The sequence below is a fragment of the Haemorhous mexicanus genome, chromosome 3, assembly GCF_027477595.1.
Source record: "Haemorhous mexicanus isolate bHaeMex1 chromosome 3, bHaeMex1.pri, whole genome shotgun sequence".
Taxonomy (NCBI): Eukaryota; Metazoa; Chordata; class Aves; order Passeriformes; family Fringillidae; genus Haemorhous; species Haemorhous mexicanus.
In genome coordinates this window covers 23,782,989-23,807,770 of record NC_082343.1, presented here as the reverse complement: position 1 = coordinate 23,807,770, position 24,782 = coordinate 23,782,989, and the positions used below count along the sequence as shown (strand labels likewise).

Genomic DNA, 24,782 nt, shown 5'->3' with positions numbered 1-24,782 from the left:
TACTCGATAAGGCAATGCTAACCCCCCCTATATTTAAACTAAACATACTGCTAATGCCATGGTTCTCTGCCCATCAGATGGCCCAGCTGGCATCTGTGTTTTACAAGAACACTCTCTTGAAGGAGACTGGGTTCAGGAAAATGAGTGAGCAAGCCTACTGTTACAAACTCCCCAAACAGGCAATCCAAAACAACAGCAGAGAGCCCCTGCTCTGGCAGGAGCAGGGTCATCCCCAACCACTGGATGCTAGCATTTGCCAGGTCCAGTGTCAAAAGATGCAGAAAAAATTCCTTATTTTCAGTGAGATATGTAAACAGGTGTCCATGTGGTCAGACATGAGCATCACCTTGGCTCTACCCCACCTTTGGGCATGCAGGATCAGGAACGATATTAGAAGCAAGCTTATCTCCTCAGGGGAATAAAATGTCATTGCAGAGAACTGCCAAGGCAAGGAATAAGGTCAACATGTAACACCTGAAGCTCCTGGAGTCTCTGGGGCACTTGGATCTTTCTAGCTTTTGGGCAAAACTAACTTCACATTCATTAAAATAAGAGCATCTTTATTTCTGGTGTGGCAAACAAGGAATTTAATAGGACTGGATAAGAACTTGACCAGAAAATTCAAGCAGAATGGAAATACCTTTATTTTGCTTCCCATCACAGGAACAGCTGATTTTCTGTCCCCAGGAAAAGTGGGGAAGGGGCTAAAAGCAGCAGCTGCACCCTGGGATGTGAAAAGTGGTGGTGGAAATAAAGACACATTTCAATGGGAATCTGCAAAGAATCCTTTCCAGTAATGAAGCATTACCCTGCAGCTGGAGGTGCCCACTGGCAGCTGTGAGGTGGCAGCAGCTGCAGGGACAGTCTGGGTACCTGACTGAGGGACGGCCACTTCTTAAACTGTTACATAGACTTGTGTCCATGTCCCAGACCAGATTATATTAGAATAAATGACAGTCCAGGGAAAAAAAAAGGATTTTAAAAACCAGGAGATTTAACTGCCAAAGACATGCTGGTATATGTGAGAATTGTGGAGAATTAGCTACTGATAGGCTGTTTCTCAGAAGACACCAAAGAATTTTCAGAAATATTGCATATTTAGAAACATTCATCTCTTTTAAGCTGCCCTTACTGGAGAAACAACCACTAATTCTGTACTTAAACTCTGAAATTCATGGCTACCACTTTAAGCACTAACTGCCTTTCATCACCAGTCCTACCCTGAACTGAAGCCCTGTATTACTTGCTACTCCATGTAAGTCACAATATTATTTGCTGCTTCAATGGCTCTAAATAAATCCAGGACAGTGGAGGCTGTTGGTAGATGTCAGGCATGACCAAAAATAAGTTACTTGTGTAAAAAAGTGCATTAAAATACACTGCCAAACGGGATGCCCTTCTGCAGCATTCATTCAGCAACCACAATGCATTTCATCTCAATTATAGCTCGGAGCTTGGCTCATTTCAATAAATCTGTATCAATGCAGACACAAAAATAGAACTTCCTCAGCAGCTGAAAGCTTGTTTCAGCAGTGGCACAGCACAGAAGCTGGTATGGGGAAGAAAGGCAACAGAGCTGGGAGCAGCCTGTGTGACACTTCCATGCACGGCCAGCCCTGCGTCAGAGCTGACTCAGGCTGGCTCTGACGTCAGGGCTGCCGCACAGGCACTGTCACACAGCCCAAAAGTGGGATGTGAGCATCCAAGGGCATCACCCTGCAAGGAAACCAAGGCAAAAAACCCAGCCTCACACCATCCCTGACTGAGGAGATGCTAAGCACCGAGCCAGCTTCACAGCCAGAGTGCTTTATATTTGCAAGTCTCAGGTTCTGCCAACAGAACTGCAGCACACAAAAAATTACTGCTGGAGAAACTTGGTGTTCAGCTAAGGAACACCAAGCCAATCAAACTAAACAAGTGCCTGGTGTGAAAAGAAAAGAAATAAACCCCAAACTCGACTCATGGCACAGAAATGGTGGGAGCTGAGAATGGCAGACAGTCTGTGGCCTTGCTACATGGACACCAAACCACTCAGCTTATTTCTGCTGAGTGGAATTGTAGCGAGTCTGGGTTTACAGGCAACACACACCACACAATGAGCCAAGCATAAACCTTAACTATCTGAGAAGAGCAAACAAACCTTTCCAACAGACTCATTACAAGGCAAGTCTTACAGTGATGTCTCTAGTTTGACATGCTTTGCACCAAATAGACTGATATCTCCCACGAAAATCCCAGTGCCATTTGGCCTGGAGGAAGTTCATTAGGTATTTTCCTTGAGTATTATATTTTAGATAGCAAACTGAGTTTTGCAGCACTTTCCAGTAAGTTATGAGAAAAGTCAGTCAGGGTCAAAAAGCTATTCAATACATGGGTAAAGTTCTCACACCTTTTGTTTTTAGATCCAAAGGTGGTAATTGTTCTTTTTTCTAGGGAGGTTTCTTTTGACATTCTGAGGAAAATCAGGCCACAGCTTAGCCTAATTATGAACTTCTGAAAATTGTGTCATTTGTACTGAAAATTGAAATCTGAAAAGCAAGGTTCAACTCATTATCAAAACTGAGCTTTCAAAAAACAAAAAGATTACTGGATTAAACCAAGCCTTCTCTGCCATTTCCACCAGCTAGAAAAGCACCTAAAAATTTTAACATAAGGCTCCTTGCTGTGTTCTCTTCTGTAGCTCCCTGAGCAGGATGAAAAAGAAATGATCCTGCAGCAAAGGCCCAGGCTATGAGTAAAAGGTAACCACCAGATTTTAAAGTCTGTAAGGCAGAAAGAGACAGGTGGTGATCCAGGGGCACAGCAGAAGGGACTGACTGAGCCACCAGAACAAAAGCAGCTCTGCAGTCTCTTCTGCTCCACTTTGAGTGGCACAGAAAATGTTCCTTTTTTCCCCACTGCTGTCATACATCAATATCTCGCTCTGGACTACTCTAAAAGGGAATAAGCATGTGTAAATCCTGATTCTTCTTTCATACAACAGAGATGGCATTTGGACAAAACTATTCTTTACTATTTCCAAAGGGGTGCTTTTTTTTCCCCCCTATAACTCAGTTAAAAGAAACTACAAGAGAAACTATTGGGCTCTCTTTCCAGTTATTTCAAAATTACCCTTAAAATTTATTTCAAATTTTATCTCCCAAGACATTCCAAATTACAAAAAATGAGCAAGATTTTATTGCACTAAATGCAGGAAAGTATATCACCAATGCAGACAGACTTGATGCACGTTTAAAGAAAATTTCAGAGGACATCCATGCGCCCACCTGCACCCACCTCAGAGTGCAGGAGCCATGTGCCTCAAGAACTACCAGGACTGGAAGACAGAACGAGCTCCAGGCAAACCCAAGACACTCTGGGCTCATTTCAGAGCCATCACACCCTGTGCTTGGCCAGGGAGAGAGAATGCATGTCTTTCCATTTGGGACACACTTCAACTGTTTTTACAAGGTCAGCCATGACAAACAGAGGTTATTAAAAACACACAGAGAATAGTCAAACAGAGAGGCTTGCCCCTGTCTAACCCAGTGACTTAGACCCTCTGGAAGAAAATAACAAACTTACATACCCCCGCCCCCCACCCCCAAAAATTACATTTTTCTTAGAATTTCAGAACTACAAGAACTTAAACATTCAAGTTCAATGCAAAAAAGGTTGTATCATATTTATGCTTGTGATCAAAAATAGGTCTCAATATACATTTAAAAGCAGGAAATGAATTCAACTCACGTTAACTTACTGTTGTTTGCAAAGAATGTATTTTTGGAAATACTGTTCAGAAGAACTCTAAATACATTCAACTTGAAATTATCCCAGAGATCTGAGAGAGTACTAAGGTGACCTGAATAAAGGACAACAGATATAATGCTATCTTATATAAATTAGGGTTGTGTATGAACATACTATAAATTAGTATGTTCACCTTCAGGGAAACTTGGAAGGCAGTTTTCTATAAAAAGTAAGGACAGATTTAAACACAGCTGTGGAAAGGAGCTCCTGTACTCTGCATCACACAACACTGACACAGCAGTGATGATGGAGAAGGTCATTGCCACTTAAACTGCCACCCAGGGGATCCACACAAGAATACTTGAAAGCTTTCTGTAAAAAAAGCACTCCAAATCATTAAGAAGGAGTAAGACAAAATATTGTGATTTTGGGATAACATGCAACAACTTACTTAGTATAGGAAAAGTGTTAACATACTCCTGGAGTGACTTGCAACTCATTGTAAACTAAAAGCAAAATTCAACTTCTCTCCATCACTTTAGGTCTTCTTGAGACAAAGAACTGCTGAAGAGAAAAGTTTTAATACTCTCCCATCCCAGCTGTCAATGAGAGTTGCAACTTTTTCGAGCTGCTTTGCTCAACTACTTAAAGTATTCTTTGAGTGAAAAAGCTGGCATTTCTTTGTCAGAAAGTTTACCAGAATATTTTATTAGGAAATCTGTTTACTTAACAACAGTGATTTTTAACTGTTTTTAGTTATCATTACTAAAAAACAAAATTTAAAAAATTCAAGTTGAGTTTACCAGCACCTTAACACTAAAGTGAAAAAGATGACCTAGTCTTCAGATACATTCCTCAAAACTCTATTCAACCATAGGACATTAGTCCAAAACTTAAATGTCTGTCCTAAAATACAGAATAGTCACTGAACTTAAAAAAAAAAAAAAAAAGGATGTATTGTGCTGAAATAATATGAGTTGCCCACCTGTGTGAGACACAAAAAACCCACTCCCACTGCTCCTGATTTCCCCTCTCCTGAAATGACACAAGTGATTTGTGAATACTTGAGCTCAGTGTAGGAGGAGCAGCTCCATTTCCCACCTGTAATGTACATGTGTCACTGCTGGTTGTCGGTAGCCAAGAATCCAGGTTTGGATGTCTATAGGTTCAGCTTTGGGATATGCAATGGTTGTATCTATCACCCACTGGAGGCCTTTGGATCTGCTCTCTAGGAACAAAAAAAAAAATTCCATATCACTTATTTGAGAGTTATGCAATTTTTATATCACTTCATGATGTATGAGGCACAAGTAAGACCATCAAAAATCAAATCCAGATTTCATTACAGGCACAGAAACACCTTTAGAAACTTCTGCTGGACCTAGATTTTATTTCATGGTTATTTCTGCTGTTCTTAGATACCATGGTACACAGAACAAGTTCACTCACCAGGTCTGAGTACAGCCACAGGACATCTTGGCCCCAAGGTCAGGTGCTTCCCCCATTCACCAAAAGGAAAAATGCCAAAATAAACATCCAAGCTTCTTGGTCTGCACTTCAAGCACATGTGCACCCGTGCCTTTCTAAAAGATCACTGATGGAGCAGCAGCCATTCAGATCCCTCAAAGGTTCTTAAAGATGTGAGTTGCAGGATGAAGAGGAAAAGCATCACTTTCAGGGTGTACTCAGGGTAAGAAAGCAAGGAACAGAAGCTGCTCAGTTTCCACAGTGGGGAAGATACTGCACCCACAAGGTTCCAGGAGAGGCTGACACCAGTACATGCTCATATGCTGCTCAGCTCACTTAGAAACTGAAAAAAGCATCAAAGGAGGTGAAAATATTTGCTATTAAGATGAGTAAAGAGAATAAAATCTGTGGGTCCCTTCCAACTAAGAATATTCCATGACTCTATTAAAATCTGAATATAAGTTACAACCAGCAACAGTCCAGGTCATAAATCAATGACCCCCCTCTGGCATGTCTTCAGTTCACAGGTTTGCTAAGAGGGAGAGCAGCAGATCTGTAGAGCAAACCAAGAAGGAAGGCCACATTGCCAAGATGGTACTTTGAGTTCAGCCTGTGAATTTCCTCTGTTCTGGAGCTGCCTTGTGTTTGAGGTCACAGGCCAGCAGAGTAATGCTCACTCACTGCTTGACACATCAGTACAACGTGCTCACACCACATCAGGCAGTGCCTCTAAGGATTTAAACAGCTGACTACCACAAACAGCCACCCAGGGGCAAGAGCATGTAAGAAGTGTTAGCTTTTAGTACAAAGTACAACACTCTTCAAGCCTGCAGCTGAGAAAGCTACACAAGAAATGTAACAGAGGTTGACAAGAACATTGTCAGCACCAAGAACACGTATGGGGATTGACTGTTCACCATCCTTCCCAATACAAGAACAGACACTCAAAATTCAGCCAAGAGGAAAAGTTTTCATAGCAAACAGAAAAATGATTCTCTGTGCAGAGAGGGAAAAAAATATTTTGGGAATTTCTTGCTAAAGGGTGTAAGGATGCCAGGAGCTGGGATCAAGAGGGAACTGAATAACCATGGAGGGTTAACTAACCAGGCAGAAATCCCCACCTGGCTTGGGAAACCCACCACACAGGAAACTGTCAGAAGCTTGGAGAATATGTGGGAGAAGTATGATGCTTGTCTGCTATGTTCTCACTCTGTAATCCACCTGGAGTCATGGACAAGATGCTGAGCTAGACGTGTGGCCTTGCCCAGAGCAGCCACTGCAATTTTACAGACCTACCACACACCTGAAGAAATCTGCAGCACTGAGTCTGAGCAGCACCCTGAAAGCCACAGTTACTGACGCCAGCTGGAATGTGCATGCAAGGACTGGCTTGCAAGTTTCTACCTGCATTTCATTTCATTTGCATTTAATTTAATTAAGTGTGAAAATTACAGCAATGCTATCACATGTATCTATCAATTATTTTAACAAGCAGACAGTGTTTTCTTGGTGTCTGCTCATCAGTGGAGTTGTACTGCTTCATTACAAATGCACTACTCCAACAGGGCTAGACAGCATTTCCTAAAATTTAGATTATGAGTTCTCAGCAGCATGCAACATACTATTCCAAAACTTGACCAAGGGCAAACTGCATAGGTCATGCTGAAACATTCAGGGCTACCTCCTGGAAATACAGTATTTCAGAGCCTTGAGAGACACATGAAATGAGAACTGGAGGCTGCAGGCTTGCCAGCATCATGACAGAGTGCTTGTCAAGTCTCTCTTAAGAAAAGCACTAACGACAGAGTGCTTCATTTTAAAAGTAGCAATGAATCAGAGAAGAGCCAATATGAAATTAATATTAAATCAACAGAAGTATTAATTTAGAAATAGATTTTGAAACAAAGTCATTCAAGTTATTATTTTCCCAGATGTAAAGCAAGAATGGATAAAGGCAAGTAAATTGCCAAAGTTAAATTGCCTAAGTGAGTAAGCAACAAAGATCATTAATTGCAGTGAAAAAGTGCCAGATGAATATGGGCACATTTTCTAATTATTTACTGTAAAGTGTTTCAAAATAATTTATTCAATATTTAGCTATATTTAAAGCTGTTCTTTCAGTGGATAATGGTTTGCACTTCATTAAGGGAAGACTCCTGCAGTTCTCTGCTGCACTGATTTCCTACCTTCTGCTTTTGTGGAGAGAGCTGCTGCAGCACTGGATTCTTCAGTCCAGCTCCAAACTCACCTCCAACCCTTTTCAGGGCAGGGTGAGGGGAAAAACCAGACAGCCCACCAGAAACCCCAGGCCAGGAAAAAAAGTTCTGACAGCAACATCAGCCTCTACAGACCTCCTTTTAGGGCAAGCAGGTGTTAATGCAGCTACCTCCACGTGCTCTCAAATCACAGTATTTGTGCATGCTCTGGTTTAAAATAAGCCTTACATAATCATCCAAGATATATGACTGCCAAAAAAAACCTACATCACCAAGGATTTAGGAAAATTAATTTTGAAATACATCTTGCAATTTTGGGGGGGGGGGGGGGGTGTATACTGCGTTGCAACCTGCTCATAAGCAAATTTATTTTAAAGCCCAGGAGCTCTGACAGATCCTGAAACTGGAAAAGAAACTGACAACTGCACAAAACACAAAGGAGTGGTACCTAAATATCTCCAAGGATGCTGCTTGGTGTGAGCAGACCTCTGACCAAGAACAAACCCTATTATTTCTTAAATGGAGGACATTACCAGGAGCTCAAACCAAAGTCTGCTGCATTAGTTATAACATGGTGTGAATCTCAGGTCTGGCATCTGTACCTGAGAAATCTGGGAGCTGCCTATACCTGTGCTAAAGAACTCCTCTCACCCAGCTTGGCTTGGCCAACTCAGCCACACCTTTCTGACAGCCAAACTCTTCCAACTTTCTGCCTACCATTAAAGGACACTCATCTTTCATTTCTAGTATTTGCTGAAAGACTGAGCAGCCTCCCTGTCAGAGGCTTCAGCAGAAGAAGCTGCTGCAGAGACCATACTTAGGCTGATCTCTCCAAGCACTGGTTTTTCTGCTGTGGTGTCAGTCTGCTTGCCACTTCCAGCACAAGATAGAGATTATTCAAACTGCTTGAAAATATTAACAGTCTGATTCTTCTGAAATAGCACATAAACCTTCTGAACGTGCCCACAGGCACCTGCCCTCCACAACAGCACCCAAACCATGCAGCAGTGAGGCACCTTAGTGTGAATGGTTCATACTTGCCTTATGAGTGCTAAGGCAAAACTGAACAATCACATGGAACAGCAGCTTTCTGGCCTAGACCAAAAAAAAAAAAATCAAAAGTAAAATTTAAACAGCTTCCTAACTTGTTTGTTGTTTGGGGTTTTGGGCTTTTTTCCAAATCATTAGCAGAGGCAAATCTTCACAACTATTTTCCTCACTCTGGATTCAAAGGTATTAAGTTGCTCCCTATCTACTTAGAAGCAACTCATCATCAGAGTCTTCACGCACTCAAGCTGTCATTCTCTGAAGACCTTTCACAACTTGACTGTCTACAATCACAAATTTATGGGTGTTCAGAGGTTCTCTACATTCCCCCTCTTTGTCCTCTCTAGGGTTGCTATTTCCTGGGGTCAACTCATGCTGAACAAACAATCAGATGATGTACAGAGCCCCTCAAACCCCCCAGCAGATGGGACAGATGGGCCAGCACTGCTGCCAGCACCCACACTCCAGAAGATGGTTTTAGTACCACTGAGAAAAAGAATAAATCACAGACAGATTTCAGGAGGAAAGCTTGCCTCCAGGTGAGCTCTGGATGGTGTCACACTGCCAGACTGGATTCAGAGTGGAAAGAATGCACCAGCCAGGTGTGGACTTGAGGACTGCAGCTTGCACTTGGAAAGAAAGTGTTTGTTAGCATTCACCAGTATGCAGGTGTGGTTTCCCTAACACCTGCACCACTGTGAATGCAGCCAAAGAGGCTGTTGGCTCTCCCTGCACAGCAATCCATTCTTGTAACTTGTCCCTTATTCTCTACTTGTCCTTGTGTGATCAACTGAATCCCTGACCCCAGAATTAACTTTTTTCACCAAAGATGAACTCTCAGACTGATGCAACAAACCACCTGGAACAAAACAAGAAACCTTTTTCCAGGGGAAAGAAAAAACAACAATCAAGAGCTTGCTCACATGTTATTCAAGTCACATTCCTCAGGTAACAGTGAACGAAAAAGTGTGACTTTTAAAAAAATCAATTATGAAGTTCAATTTACAACCCTGCAGAAGTGAAAATTTAATTTCTCCGAGAGAAATAGCATCAGAACTGAACGGACTCTGCTGCATTTGAAAGCAGTAAGGTAAGACTTCGGTATGGCTCTAACTAAGCTCATAGCAACCTATTATCAGAAAAAAAATTGCTGCATGGTAAAATAAAACAGAGTTTAAAAAACACACTAGAGCAAGTTTGATCAAAAATAAGCTCTGGAATGTGCATCTTTAAAGAACAATAGCTCCAAACTCCTTTAAATTGTCAGCTTTTGACATTTAGAACATTCTGATAGTTCTGAAACTCACAAAATCAATTCTTATCAACTGAAGAAACAGTCAAAGACTAAATGTTGTGCTAAAAAAAATTCAAAAAATTGTAAAATGCCCCTGTGAACACACACCTGGGTCACTACTGGGTTAGGGTGATGATGGCTGCTCATCAAGTGTTTTTATAATACTGCCCATTTTTTATTCTGCACTAAAACCTTCTTCTGGAATGCAGGTGCTGGCAGCAGTGCTGGCCCATCTGCCCCATCTGGAGGCTTTCATCAGACATCAGAAGTACCTTAAACTCTCTTTTCAGGGACAGACATCACCTACCTACATTCTCTGCATTATTCAGCTTCAACAGTGGTCATGCTAACAAATGACTGCACTACCTTTCCTATGTTTTTCCATCCTTCTACTAATTTAGGAACACAATTACATAATTCTGTTAAACTAAACAACAGTTTCAAAAGGCAGCAAAAGCAATAAGCATTTCAGTAATTTAATTTAGTATTTACCAGCAATAAGTTAACATTCACTCTGGTGAAGGTTGGTACTTGGGTTTTTAAATATGAAAGAAAAGTGTTAAGAAGAAAATTTAAGACAACAGAGGCTTCCTGTCCTGGAAAAGCCCCTGATAAAGAACTGATCACTTTAAGTACAAGAATTATCAAACAGTATTAATTGTCTAGCTCAGGAACATTTGCTCTTCCTGTCACTTTACAGAGAAAGAATCAGCTCCTAAACTGTGTGAAGTTCATTACTAGCATAAAAATTAACTGAAAAGGGGATTGGATATTAAGATCATAATTAATACTAATGAATTTTTGGGGAGGTTACTGAACCTTGCACTTCTCAACATAAACCCACCTCTACCAAAGGGATGCCATAAATCAGATTAGAGACCTTAGAGCAGGACAGATGATGTAGCACTGAGCTACAATTAGCCCATTTCTTGAACTACAACTTAAAGGCCACAGCTTTGGTGACATGTGACACACAAAAGCCAGCTGGGCTGAGGAGCTGGGGTGTGACACAATCAAACAACTGTATCTGGTTTGTGCCAAACTGTGATAGCAGCACATTAAGGACAAACCACCTTTTATTATAGCTTCCTTTGTCATATTTTCTTTCACCCAGTTTTACACATCTCTCCAGCTGAGAAAGTAGAATGGTATCAAATTTACAACAGTACAAAAGCCACAAGGACCATTTAAAATGAATGAATACTAATAAAATGACAGCAGTCAAGAACAGAATTGTGTATCATTAAAATAGCTACCAAGGAAACTCAACAGCAAGGGGACATAATTTTTGATGAGGAAAACTCTTAATCTACAAACCAATTGAACTAAAATCATGTGGGAGAGGAAGGTGAATTACCATGAGTATCAAAAAAGCTTGGTGGAAACAAAAGGACAGGGAGAATGATAAATGATAGAGTAGAAAGCTTAATATAATAGGCTGAATAATTTGGCAACCCAGGACTCCAGGAACATTGTTAAGATAGTATAGAGCACAAGAAGTGCTGCAGATGAAAAATGTGTCCAGCAAACCATGAAGTTCAAGTGCGATGCTTCTGATAAAGGAAACACTTCCCAAGCAAAGGAGAAGAGTTATAATGTACAAAAGGTTTGCAGGCAGCCTCTATGCCAGCCACTGGCAAAACCTTTACTCTATGCACTGCACCTGGCTCTAGCACCCACAGCTCAACAATGGCCACCTGAACAGGAGGGAAGCTTGAATTCACTGACATGGGTTTTTCACGTGATTAAAAGAAGGGAAAAGACAGAAGAGATTAAAAGTAAAAATATCCATTAGCTTTGTCAGACTTCTAACTTTATAATATAACCATAGCAATTTACAGAACTGTATTTCATTCAATTGAACAAACATTTTCTGACATGGCAAGAGACCAATAAATGCATTCAGAAAGCAACAGATGAGAGGAAGAATCTTTTATACAAGATACAATCAAGAACTAATATTTCATACATCTCCGAAAGGGAAGTTTTACAATGCTGGAAATATTTTTGTGAGCTTAAAAGAAGAGAGGACATAAAATATCTCAGTGTCACTATGTATCAAAACCTACTTTTCCCTAGCATATAAAATTTACTTTCACTTTTCTTTTTCATCCCTTTTAGTATGTTTTCAAGTCTATTACTATGAAAGAGTGACAGCTAAACCCACACATTTCATTCCTATTTTTGTCCAATTATCTTTTCTTGAGTAGGATGGACAATATAGTTCCATTTTATTTCTGAGAGAATTCCTTTATTTTAATACCCAGTTAGGTCCACTACTATCAAATGCTCATTTCTCTAGAGTCTAAATGATGCCACTCAAAGAGGGGGGGAAAAAAGGAAGCCAAGTTTGATGTTCAGCTAAGTTGATAGCAACCTAAGAATAGGACAATATAAAATTGGTATTTGACAAGCACTTCTGGCCTCCCGCCAGAACCAGACAACTTATAATTAATTTGGGGAACTTCTTACTCTCCATACCTTTTTAAGACATCAAGAAATAGAACAGGAACAGCCCAAACTTCTCCTCAGAAAAACCCCAACTTTTTAACAAGGACCAGGGTATTCAGTTTCTCTCTTTTAAACCTAAAATATTTTATGACAAGAGCTTTCTTCAGCCTTTCTTTTCTGAATGTAGCCTGACAGGAAACACTCTGGTGCATTCCACAGCTTGATTTTTCAGTTCATTTTAAATCCTACCTTCACCTCTCCAAGAACATTATCTCAATTTATTTCCTATGTTGACAAGGATAACTTCAAAACTGACAATGTGGGAGCAATTTCTGTACAAGGGTTCTTGCTAACCTTGAGAGTTGAACTTCAGACAGAAAATAATCCAAAGTCTTTTGCCTATGTGGCTTCATTAGTAAGGATCGTTGTTTCAAACTGCTAAATGATTATCAAAATTTGGCTGTGAAACACCAGCCCCACCCATTAATAAGAAACTACCCCCAAACCATTGTTTCTATAATAAGTAACAGAAATCCACAAGGGAGTTAAGAAAGATCTAACCCTGCTCTTGAACATGCCAAGAAGTTAATTTTAAAAACCAAGAGACTAAAGCACCACATCCCATAACTACAGGCATTATTTATATCTCAGCTATACCCTCCCCTATTGCCCAGGCACCCCACAACAATAATGCTGCAGGAATATTCTTATTCCCTCGTAACTCTTCTGACATGACAGCCAAAACAATCCTTCACATCTAGTGATCAGTGACAGTTAACTCCAGCAACAATGGGGACAGGCAACACAAAGATCTGTACACAACAGAAGAACCTGAACTCCATGGAAAATAGTTCAAGAAGAAGAATAAAGTAAACAGCAGTGGATGCAAAGAAACTTCTAAAGCCTGGAATAAAAATATGAACACAGCTAGCATATTCCAGAGGTACTTTTACTATAGTTCCATGCTGTCACAAACCATCAATCTTACTCAAAGGAGTAGATCACCTTCTTGCTCACTCTGGGTGCCTATTCCAGTATCTGCTTCACCCATCATGTGAGCCAAGCCAAGCACTCATGCAGCCATACCACAAACTAAATCAAATTAAAACTAAGGTGGTTCTTTTTTTTGTCTGAACATCAAAAATAAAGTCAGCAGAACTAAAACTAATTATGAAAACATTTATACAAAGTATTTGATATTTTGAAGACACCAATTCTACACAATGTCTTTTTTAACTCAAGTCTTTGACATATAATTTGCTTTATACCCAGACAGTGATCTTTACCTTTTCTCACAGCATCTCCACCTGGTGGAGTTCCATTTTCTTGTGGCGCTACAAGCGTCTTCAGAATTACTTGTGTTGCCCCAACTCTTGGCAGGGTGACATGCTTAAGAAATGGCAAATTGTTTTTCTTGGCAAATGCCTGGCTTGTTTCTCTTCTTTTCCTAAGAAAGCCACCCTCTGGAAATAAAACAATCCATTTCCTATTGCGGCTCCTGTAATATTTTTCTAGATGATCTTTGAGTAACACAAGCTGCTGGTCACGGTGTGCTCTCCCCTGTAAGGATAAAACATTATCTAATAAAATGATTGCTTGAAAGAGACTAACATCAGACATAATTATTATACTTCTAAGGTTTCTCTCTTTTCAGAGATAAAAATAAGCCCCTGAGACCATAAAAAGCGATGTTCTCCTTGGAGTACCTGCTGGAGGCCTATAGACCATGCCTCAGCTGGGTTAGCACAGCAGAACCACAGACCTCACTCAGATCTGCACTGCTCCAATGACCCACTCATTTCTCCTCCTTGGTGCATTACGACATCTTCTTCATTTAAGAACAATAAGATACAGCCTTAATTACTGCACAAATATCTTCAGGAACAATCTTTCCTCTTCCCATCTCTGCATGCACCAAGGTATCCAAATTTTCAGAGGAATCTCTTTACATTAATTAGCATTTTTGAGTGTTTCTAAGTGACCTTGTCAAATCACTCAAAAGACACAGGAGGGCAAAATTAAAGCTCTCCTCAGCAGAGGTGATTTTAATTCTCTGAAACGTCAACAAAGCTGCCACAAACATTGCACTGCTTGGTGGTTAGTTGGGTTTTTTGGTCAGAGGAAGGAAGAGGGCATGTGTGGGGTTGAATGAAAGTATTTTACTAAAAAAAAAAGTGAGTTTTGTTAAAGTGCTTCTCCTACATTTAAGTCTCCCCGTTGCAATTACTTCCAACTTAGCTCGAGAGGGAAGGAAAAGGCTCTACCTGCTCACATTAATGCAATTATAAAGCAATAATAAAAGTCCTCAGTTAAGACAGCCCTTCCTTATCAGACCACAGGACTCCAGGATAGCACAGTAGTTAAGAAAAGAGCAGTGAACAATAACCATCCAAATATTACTAGAGTTAGGCAAAGGACCATTACTCACTCAAATGAAGTATTTTGCCACACCCAAAGGCTAGCAACCTAGAAACATTAATTGGCTTATCTTTAGACCCACAATGACATCATTGTATCTGTGATGTTGTCTATGTCAGCCACTTTACAAAAATGAGGAAAAGCCTTAGGTTACGCAGCTCAGTGATGGTTTGGTTTTGGGACTGGAATCACAACCCCACACTCAGAAATTGTAACTCACAAGGTGACAGCCTTGCATACCTCAAAATGTGCATATTGTAAATTCTACCTATTGGAACAGTTTTATATTTTACAAAGCATCCAACTCTGCTCCTTCCATCCATCCTCTCACAATACACAGCTGTGTGCCTCTAGAGACCTTTGTTTTCTAACTATGCCTCTAGTGTCAGTGAATCTCACTTCAGCAGTGTACTGCTGTGATTAGGCATTTCTTTATTTCATTCTGAGTAAATTAACTTCTTCTCTGCAATGTGAAAATTCATTAATTCTCTCTGCCTCTCTACACATTTTATGTCCAGACAAAGGAATAAGGAGAAGATGATGGATATTGCAGCTCATGTAACTGGAAACAGGTTCATGCTTTTCATTGGCCTCCTGAGTTTCTACTTGGAGAGTGCAGTTTGATCAACAGCCACCAAACAACAAAAAACCCTACCCAAGCTGTATGAAATAATCTGAAGGTCTCATTCATTAATATTTCAGATGTTGAGCTCAACAGACATTCTTTCCTAATTCTTGAATAATAATTAACCTTCAAGAACCAATTAATTACTCTTTACACAGGTCCATTGCCACCTTAAATTGATCTACTACTATATCACCATCAAAAGGGACAAACCTGCCTTTCCCAATTTAAAACTTTGCAGTCAGAAGAGTGACCTGACCAGACAGACTCTCTGCATGGCTTCAAGGTCACTAAGGAAAGATGAGAGGTGTGCTCAGAAACAGAGATAAAAAGGACTGCCCATGTATTTTGCTTGTACACCTCTCTCATAATAGGCTCCCTTCACAACTGAAGGGATTCCATTATCATTTGTGTCTATGGAAATAATAAAAATAGCCTGGAAAATAAAGTAGCTTCAGAACAAAGACCTCCTCAAATACACACTTTACAGCAAAGCTATTTCATCGTGCAAACCAACCACGAGGTAATAACTAATCCCATAACACCATGGTGTTCCAAATCTAAGGATAAATCAAAGCAGTATTATGTGTTTCCATTTACCTGTCTTATAAAGAAGTCTCCATGGATTAGAGACACAATGCCAAAGTTTGTATACTTAAAAATATGGTCCATCAGCCACATCATCTGACGGACAACCTGAAAAGTAAAAATAAATTTTAAAAATGAGTGAATTATCAAGTGCAGAGAATGATGAGTTATGTATATACTGGTCACATTCTTGTCCCTCTTACAACAGCAATAAAACTAGCAAATAAATAGAATAAGGTCCTTTATGCCCAAAATATAAAGGAGCACAGGTGCTATGCTTCTCCCTTGAGAGTAGGATTAAATAGCTGCCTTTTTGTTATGTAATACACAGTTCTACAGTATTAGCCACGGCAGAGCAGCCACTTGTATCCCTGAGAATTTAATCAAAGCCTGCTGCTTGTCCCAGTCAAGCAGCACAGTGGGAAGGTAAAACCAGCAAGGTAGAGCAGATCGATTCATTTGACCATCGCTTCTTACAGGAGGCAGCTACTTTACCTGTTCAGTCCTTTGAGATTTAAAGTAGGAGAATTACTCCCAACAAAGTAAACGACAGAAGGGAAAAGCTTCTTTTCTCACAAGGTCTTTTTCCTCTATCTCTCCTGCATGTAGTTTTTCAGAGGGGTAGGAAGTGGTCCCCCCAAAACTGGAAAACCCAGTGTCTCTTAAATGCTCCCAATCATAGGCTAGGCTGCCTTTTCTCTTCCCTGGGTTATGAGGCCACACCACAACTGACACAAGTTCAGTGAACCTGAAGTCATGTAAGACTGTACTCTTCCATTTACCACTATCAATACAGAACATGAAGGACTGTGACATTTCTCTGGTGGTCAGATGACCATGCAAGCACCTTCTGCTTTGCATCTTTCTCATGCACTTTGAGGCAAACACAGGAGCAAGCAGCCTAAGAAATAAAGATAACATTCTACTATCCCTTCCTGTCTGCCAGTGGTATTCGTTACTAGATGCTACACATCCAAAGGACCAAAGGCACACTATGTATTTGTGAGTGACAAAAGAAAAATTAGCTCCTAGATTCAATGTCTTACTTGAGACTAATATTGGTGAAATCGTTTATCCTACAGAGATCTCCAGACCTGTGTTAAATAGTGAGGATCTTAAAGCCAGGATCTTCTCTGCAGACATTAACATTCTTTCCATTTCAGTAAAGCAATAATCTTTATGCAAAAAAACCATGAAAGAAGGGTGTGCCCTAAGGACAAGAGTCAAAAAAGCATCACTCAGAGGTGTTACTGCTCATCAAGGCACTACAATAAGCTCATGCCCATGCATCACCCAAAGGGGACATGCTGGTGTAGGGAACCACATCCTTTGATAAAAACACCACCAAAATTTCACTAATGATGATTTAGCCTGCAGCAGTACTCAGGCCTGCCAGTGTTCATCTACTACTTTGGCATTTTGACAACTACCTTCTATTGTATCAAGCAGAAGTCAAACCAACATAATCTATTTTACTGGAAGAGATAAGCAAGCTTAATACTCTGCTTTGCTGGAAAGAAAACATGTCTTTTGGAGCAGTCAACACTGGTCCCAGATGTTCCTGGACGAGGAACTCTTGCCCAGCAGTGCTACTGCTTCTCCCCTACCATACTACTTGATGCTGTCTTTTTCTTTAGATAATGGTAGATTAATCCTGCAAGTTGATCGCTGCTCTTCAAAGTCTGAAGTCCATCTCACCCTGTTTTAGGTGCCACAGAGCTTCTAACTAGCATCCCTGAGCTTCCCCAGTCTTTCAGAGGAGTGATGAGATTTGTCAAAGAAAAATGTGACACGCAAATGACAACTGAGACACACAGAGTCTGCAGTGTGTGGGCTACAAAGAGACAAACCAGAGCCCAGTGATCATAAATCTGCCTGTAAGCCTAGGCAATGGTGAGAAGTACAAAGAGAAAGTAATTTTATGCATGAAATAATATATACACATACTAACATACCAAATCAAAAAGCAGTTCAAAGAATAGGACACAGCTGTCTTGTCTGCAGTTAAAAGGCAAATGAGATTAATGGATATTCATTTTATTCTGCTAGCCAGGACAGAAAAGAGGATACTGCAAAATTTTGTTAGTAACTCTTCTATGTAGTGCCTCCTCTACTTAGTATCCTCAGGAATAAAGCAACACTTATGAAATGAGCCTCTTATCACTTGCATTTCAAGGAGGTTTAAACAAAGACATTTAGAAGTATTCTGAACACAAATTAATAGTTATTGATGGCTTTAAAGAACTTTTGCATACCACTTCAGGTCCTTTTTCCTTCATGCTTCCTGGTTAAGTAAGTTCAGAAGCTAGCAAAAAGCTTTTTCCAGCTATATTAAAAAAAAAAAATCTAGGTGCCTTCTATTCACAGGCCCACTTCAGTCTACACAGATTTCATAGCAAAGCAACCTGGACAGACTGACTTGCATCCTTCAAGCATCTGTAACTTAACAATGAAACCTGAAAAAGCACAACTTGAAATCTGCATGCAAACCACTGTCCCCACTACACCCTTCCTGGCACGGCTTTCTGTTCCAAAACAGAAAAAACCCACATTTATCAGTCAGAAAGCAGTAACAGCAGCATTTTAACCTACTTCTTTGTGTTAAACACATCACCTCCAATATTTATGAGACTACAACTTACTGAATTTTGTTAACTCTTACTTTCTCAAAGAAATTGGAACAATTTCTCAAACTTTTATTAAAGTGTAATTAGGTCACTTCTGTTTCACCTGAAATTTTGCTGTTTGGCTTATATTATGGTATAATGTATTAATCAAACAATCCCAATTCAGTCCTTCCACAAAAATTCTAATTTTTAGCTTAAGTTCCACTTCTCTAATGAGAGATCATCTTTTTCTTATTCATGTAAGTGAATCTAAAAAGCCAGAAATATGTCAGCACACGTATTTTATCTTACTGCTTTGTGAAATTAAATTTACTTAAATAGGCTACACTCTCATTGGTATATAAGGATTTATAAAATACTGGAAAAAATTACCATCACGGATCCTGACACCACCCTTGGGAAACACTGTCAAGTTACAAGACTGTCCCATGAGTTTGCCTCACCACATAGAAAAATCCAGAACTTTAAACTGAACACTTCTGATGTCTTACATGTGTGAACATTTTTTTAAAGCAGCATTAAACTCTCAGTGTTTGCAGATTACATCTGGTTTTGGTCTGTACTGGCTGGCAAAAGTAAGCAAAAGAAGTTCTGGACTAGCACAAGCTTAACACTCCTAAACAAAAAAAAAAAATTCTTGAAAATTACAATCTTGCTGATAGATTAGTATCAAGCTTGTGAAGGACTCCATGTTAAGTTTAAACTGGCTTTAAGGAAAGCTGACTAATTTAAGCATTTGCACACTGAACAATGATTATTTCTGGTTTATTTTTTTTCCTCCAGTACTCTCACAGTCACCCTAAGTAAAGGCAATTCTCTTTAGAAATATGAAGCATGCTATTTAAAAGCACCTGATCCAGCAAGTTCTAGCAAACAAACTATCCTGATCTTTCTCATTATTTTCAGCCACTTGTACTACTCATGGTGTATTTTAAGCCTGTATTGAAGCTCATATTGTTTTCTTTATTAGCTAAAAACATCAAAGCCATACTAAGCTGTGGACATGCACATTCTAAGAGCAATGACTGCAACTACTTAAGGGAAAGAATAGTGATTTTAGGGATTTTCTGCTTTTCTGAAAACATGCAAACCTAGTAATTTCCATGGTGAAGATTATTTGGGATCTCAATGCCTTCCTTTAGCATCTCCTACATTCACTGAAACTTACTCTGTCTTGACTGAAAAGTTTAAGCCATGGGGTCAAATGGGACAAGCATGACTTAGATTTATATCTATAAACCAGTGCTTAAGATCATATGCCATACATATCCACAGGACTACACCCTCACAGTCATATCTTTACCATAGGATTGTCCTATTTACAGTTTTGATAAGGGAAATTAAAGAGCTTATTCTGTCATTCTACTCAGAATAGCACAGAATACCATATTTACCAAACTCCCTCAATCCCAAAATTAATGAAAGCAATCAAAAGTACTTTTAAAACAGCTCTAGACTAGAGTAGAAAGAAAGAAAGGTCTCTGCTTCATCTTGACTACCATTTGTGAGATTGGGTTGTTTAAAAGGTTTTTTAATTGTTTTGTTTGTGGTTTTTTAATCAGCTTTGCTGTTATAAGCAAGATCTGGAAAACTTTAAAAAATGGTAAATCATTGATAAAGATAAGTGTACCCTTAACTATATTAATTTGTACTAAGAAAAACAGTGCCAGGTACAAATTGTGCAGCTGCAACAAAACCAGTTCTTGTTTCCTTGTTTCTTCAGGGTATGATGAAGGAAGCAACACTAAGACACTTCAAGAAAGAAGACAACACTAAGACAGATATAGCTGATGCATTTTTTCAGCTTGACAGGTATGCCTCCTACCCTCTGTAGCCTAATCACGCACACATGCCCTTCTTCCTGATTTGTACATAAATCTGATCTCCTGTTTAGATCCTATACTCTGGTTTCCACTCCTTAGACATGAATTTTCTGGACAGCAATGCATGGAACAATTAACATTAGTCACATTTCTCACCAAGAAATCCTTAAGGGCTTATGAAATAAGAGCTCAAGCAATTCTGACCTGAGCTAGGTAGCTTGACTTTGGCATGCCCTCATCCTACCACAATCCCATACACAGCTTGCTCTAGCTTTGAGAAAAGTTCCACGCTGGAATAAAGACATAACCAAGAAGCTAGACCTGGGCTGGTCTGAGCAAATTGGGCTTGAGTTGCACAAAGGCACGAGGTGAGAGGAACAAGTCGAGTACATGATTGCTTGTGATGAGATCTGCTTCCCTCTGCGTTAACCTTGACTGGATGCACAGTGACTCAGCTCACAGCTCACCTTCTCCAAAGACAATCTTCAGGATCTAAACCTGCTCCAAGCTGCTGGCTGTCACACTGGACCAAATCCAAACAAAAAGCTCCCTACTGAGATGAGCTGGTGGGTTAACAGCCCAAAGTGAGCCATTAGGGCTGCAGAGGGATGTGAGCAGGGCACCCAGCACACCCAGCAGCCCCCACCCTGCCCCAGATGTAGCCTACCGTGCCTTTATCCTGAAGGCACATCATCAGAGTGCAGACGTCACCCGTCGCTTGGTGGTTCACCAGCACCATGGCTTCATCTTCTGACACTGCTTTAACATCATCACCCCATTCCACTACTATTAAAGAAAAAAAAAAAAAAAAAAAAAAAAGGTAAATTTAACAATGAGAACATGGAAATTTTTCTATCAACAAAACGACCCCACACCCAGACTACAATCATAAAGAAACCTACATGCTACATGTCAATTTATATTGGCACATAGCACAGGGCAGGAATATCAGCAAGACTGTTTATCCAAGCAGGGGGTATCCAGCTTAGTTTGAAACTGCATGCGCAGAATAAGAACAAAACAAAAATACTCTACCAGAACATGTGCACAGAGATTGATTTTTTTGTGTCATTACACCATTCTATATTTAGGGTCTGAAAATTACATAAGCTTTTTGACCCAGCTTTCGTATTCATCTATCTCACCTCATTAGATTAAAAAGAAAATTATATTGTCAGCTGTGTGTTGTGCTGGCTGGGCTTGTTTGTTTTTTTTTTAACTTAGCAAGTTTTTTTTGTTTCTACACTCACTATTATTATTCTACTCCACTAAAAGCAAAACAAAAAAATCTGTATTTGGATCATTAGGTTTAAAATGCCACGTTAAACAAACTCATTCATTCAAATCTAAACAAGTTAGCTAAAGGCAAGGAAGTGGGTTCAGAAAATGCTGCTCAGATGACAGAATCTATTAGTTAATACTTTATAGACCAAATGCTACAGTGGCAAGAATGATGTCAGAAGCAAGATCCAGTTGATTATCACCCAACACTTACACTGACTGTCAAAACCACGCTGAGATAAGGAAGACGGGTTAAAACTGATAGTTCCATCATCATGAAGTAAGTAAGTGGAGAAAGAGAAGACTGCCTCCCAAAGAACACAGGGTGGGAAACTAGGAAACGTGTGCTGTAAACTCGAGATCAGAATATGTCTAATGCTGCTATTGGGGCAACGAGACAAGTGAGTAGAGTCTGTCTTTCTTCAGTGAGAGGGATGAACACTGCAGTGCAGGGTTAAGGGAAAGGATGGAGACAGGCAGAGGAGCTCTATGAAGTTCCAAAAGAAAAATAAGATGCATTGCCCATGCACATAGGACATAACTTTTTCTGTGTTTGTTCCATACCTTCAGTGGTTCCTACTGGCTATTATTTTCAGTTCTGACAACAAACAGAGTATTTCACCTGCACTACTGACTCTTTTGAACTGTTAAAAAGTCTTCAGGCAGTGAAAAACTCTCAGCACAGGCTAATTACTGTACTGTCTTTTAATAGCTGGTTTAACTGATGCAAAGATAATAGGCTATGCACTCAAGACAAGAACCAACAATCCACGATAGCTTCCCTGTCCTTGAAGAAATCAATTAGTACCACACTTTCAAAAACTGCCACTTTATTACTTTCTAACAGCTCCAAAATTAGTACTGAATTGAGACTTGAACACCAAATAAAAAAATAAAATGCTGTATTTGGTCACAAGTAGATAAATCAGGCTAGAGACATGAGGGTGAAGAGGACTATTCATTCCATCATGTTCAGTCACCTTTCCTTTCCCTGGGAAAGCTAAGCACAGATCTTTCTCTTATTTTTCTCACCATGAACTTGGAAGAGCCCCTTTATCCCTCCTCCCCACTATGTGCACATTCCCTGTGATGTCCTCTCTCACTCCATGAACTCCATTGGAAAATGCTTGGCCACGGCAGCTGTAGTTGACGTGCACCTTCCTTATCAATGTTTCACATATCTCACCATGGCAGTATCCCACAGAGCAAGAAATCCAGATGAAATGAGAATTGTTTTAAAGGGAAATGAATCAACAACATACCAACTTTCAAATTATTACTTCAGTGTTTCTATTAAGCAGCCAATATACAACAGTCTTACTGATCTGTGGCTTTCTAAAAGTAATAAAAACTAAGTACTAAATATATCAAGTATCGACAAAATCACATTTCTCACAGGTAGCTGTTTCCAAATAAAACTATTTTATTTCTAGATCACTCGGAGAAAGTAAATGCATTTCTTTACTACAAATATATCCCTGGAACATAGCAACTTAATACTAATAATTCAAATTATAGACCAGTTTAAAATGAAGCTCTTCAAAAATGATTCAGAAATCTAACTTCACAATGGATTAAAATGAAGGTCATTACTGAAAAATACAAGGCATGAGAAGCAGCATACATTTGAAAACAACTTAAGAGGAGAACTTATGAAGCTCAATTTGCTATAAAAAGGTACACTTTTAACACAGTAGGTGAAGACAAATGTCTGACTTTGTAACTTTCAGATAGGCCCAGTCAAAGAAATACAGGGGAAAAAACCTCTCATTACCTATTTTACCTACTGTTGTTAAATACAAGAGGGTATAAAACAAACAAACAGCTCACAAGGCACTAAGGGGTTTCAGCTGTGAAGTAAGAAAAAGGTGAGCTCTGTGATCCCACTCCAAACACAAGGTGAAGAAAAATGAAGTTTGATTTAGTTCTTCAAACTAATTTACTCCACTCATTACACCTATCAAGCAGCCAAGCCAAGAGCTCAGCTGACAGGTAGTGGGTTATTAAATCCCAGGGTACCAGCTGGCCTTCCTCTAGCTTCTTCCCCCTCTGTCACTCCTCCTCAGGCAACCAGGCTGTCTCTTGTGCTTAATCACGCTTTATGGTCAATTGATTGACCTGATTATCAAGGAGAACAGAATCACTTTGTCCAACTCTTTTACAGAGAGTTTCTGGATTGAAAAGAGAGCAGCAAACCACAGAAGTGTGCAGAAAAACCACTGCCACTACTACAGTTTTATAAAGAAGAAAAAACCAAACCCTTAAATCTCTAGAATTTTAAGTTCACTGTGTCCCTTTAAATTCAGTGGGGAGAATAAATGCTTGTCTTCACTTTTCTCCCCACACAAAGGAGAACCTTTTGCTTTAAGAAATACTTGCACTATTACATTCCGCCACTGTCGCTGGAAACACTGAAATCAAAACCTCAGCTGCATGGCAGCAGAACCAACAACATTGCTTTGCTCCACTGTAAGAAGACAAAAAACAGCTCAAAGACAAATATTTGTTACTTGGGTTCCAGAGATCCAGTAAACTTTCCCTCACAGCTTCTTTCTATTGCCAGAGCACATTTTTTAAAGACAGCAGTTCTGCGTCTACAGCCTGACAAGAGTTAGATTTCTGCAAATGCAGTTTAACATAGTAAAATAACATAAAGGGAGTAAAGAGCAGGAAATCATTTTAATGTGGCAAGACAGAAGTGATTTAGCTTAAAGAGAGACTTCACTTATGACTTCAGATTGTGAGCAAAAGGCTTCACTAGAAAAGTATGAAGACAAATCTACTTGCAATTACATGAGCCCCAGGACAGAAATATTTATCCTTCTCTCATAAAAAGAAGTGTAAGATGTAAAACATCAAAAAAATATTTCATTTAATGAGCTGCAGACTTAGCTTTTTATGAGCTAATCCTTATAGAGCTCCGAGAACAAAAGTAATACAATTTTTTCCCATATTTTTACTGAACTATTACTAGTTATTGCAAGTTCTCAGAACACTTGGCTACTTTGAAGTCATGTCCTTAATGTAACTGCCTGCATTCAAGTGATGCTATGAATAAATATTCAAGCACTTCATTTACAGTATGTCACAAGGCTGAGTAAAGGACTACTAACCTAACTAACCATTCACTAGATTTATTTTATAGTTTTGAAGAACTACATATAGTTCTATACCTGGAAGAGCTATATAGAACTATACCTGGAAGAAGGGCACTCT

General features: G+C 39.6%; 1 protein-coding gene across 2 annotated transcripts in view; it reads right to left on the bottom strand.

Annotated features, from left to right (window-relative positions):
• Positions 1-24,782, bottom strand: part of LPGAT1 (lysophosphatidylglycerol acyltransferase 1) — a 59,318-nt gene that overhangs the window by 10,228 nt on the left and 24,308 nt on the right. For both annotated transcript variants that reach the window (XM_059841086.1, XM_059841087.1), the window contains exons 3-6: positions 20,953-21,071; positions 15,848-15,943; positions 13,491-13,764; positions 4,831-4,957 (exon numbers count right to left, since the gene is read on the bottom strand). In XM_059841086.1, coding sequence (XP_059697069.1) covers positions 4,831-4,957; positions 13,491-13,764; positions 15,848-15,943; positions 20,953-21,071 — 616 coding nt within the window. The remainder of the gene's footprint in view (positions 1-4,830; positions 4,958-13,490; positions 13,765-15,847; positions 15,944-20,952; positions 21,072-24,782) is intronic.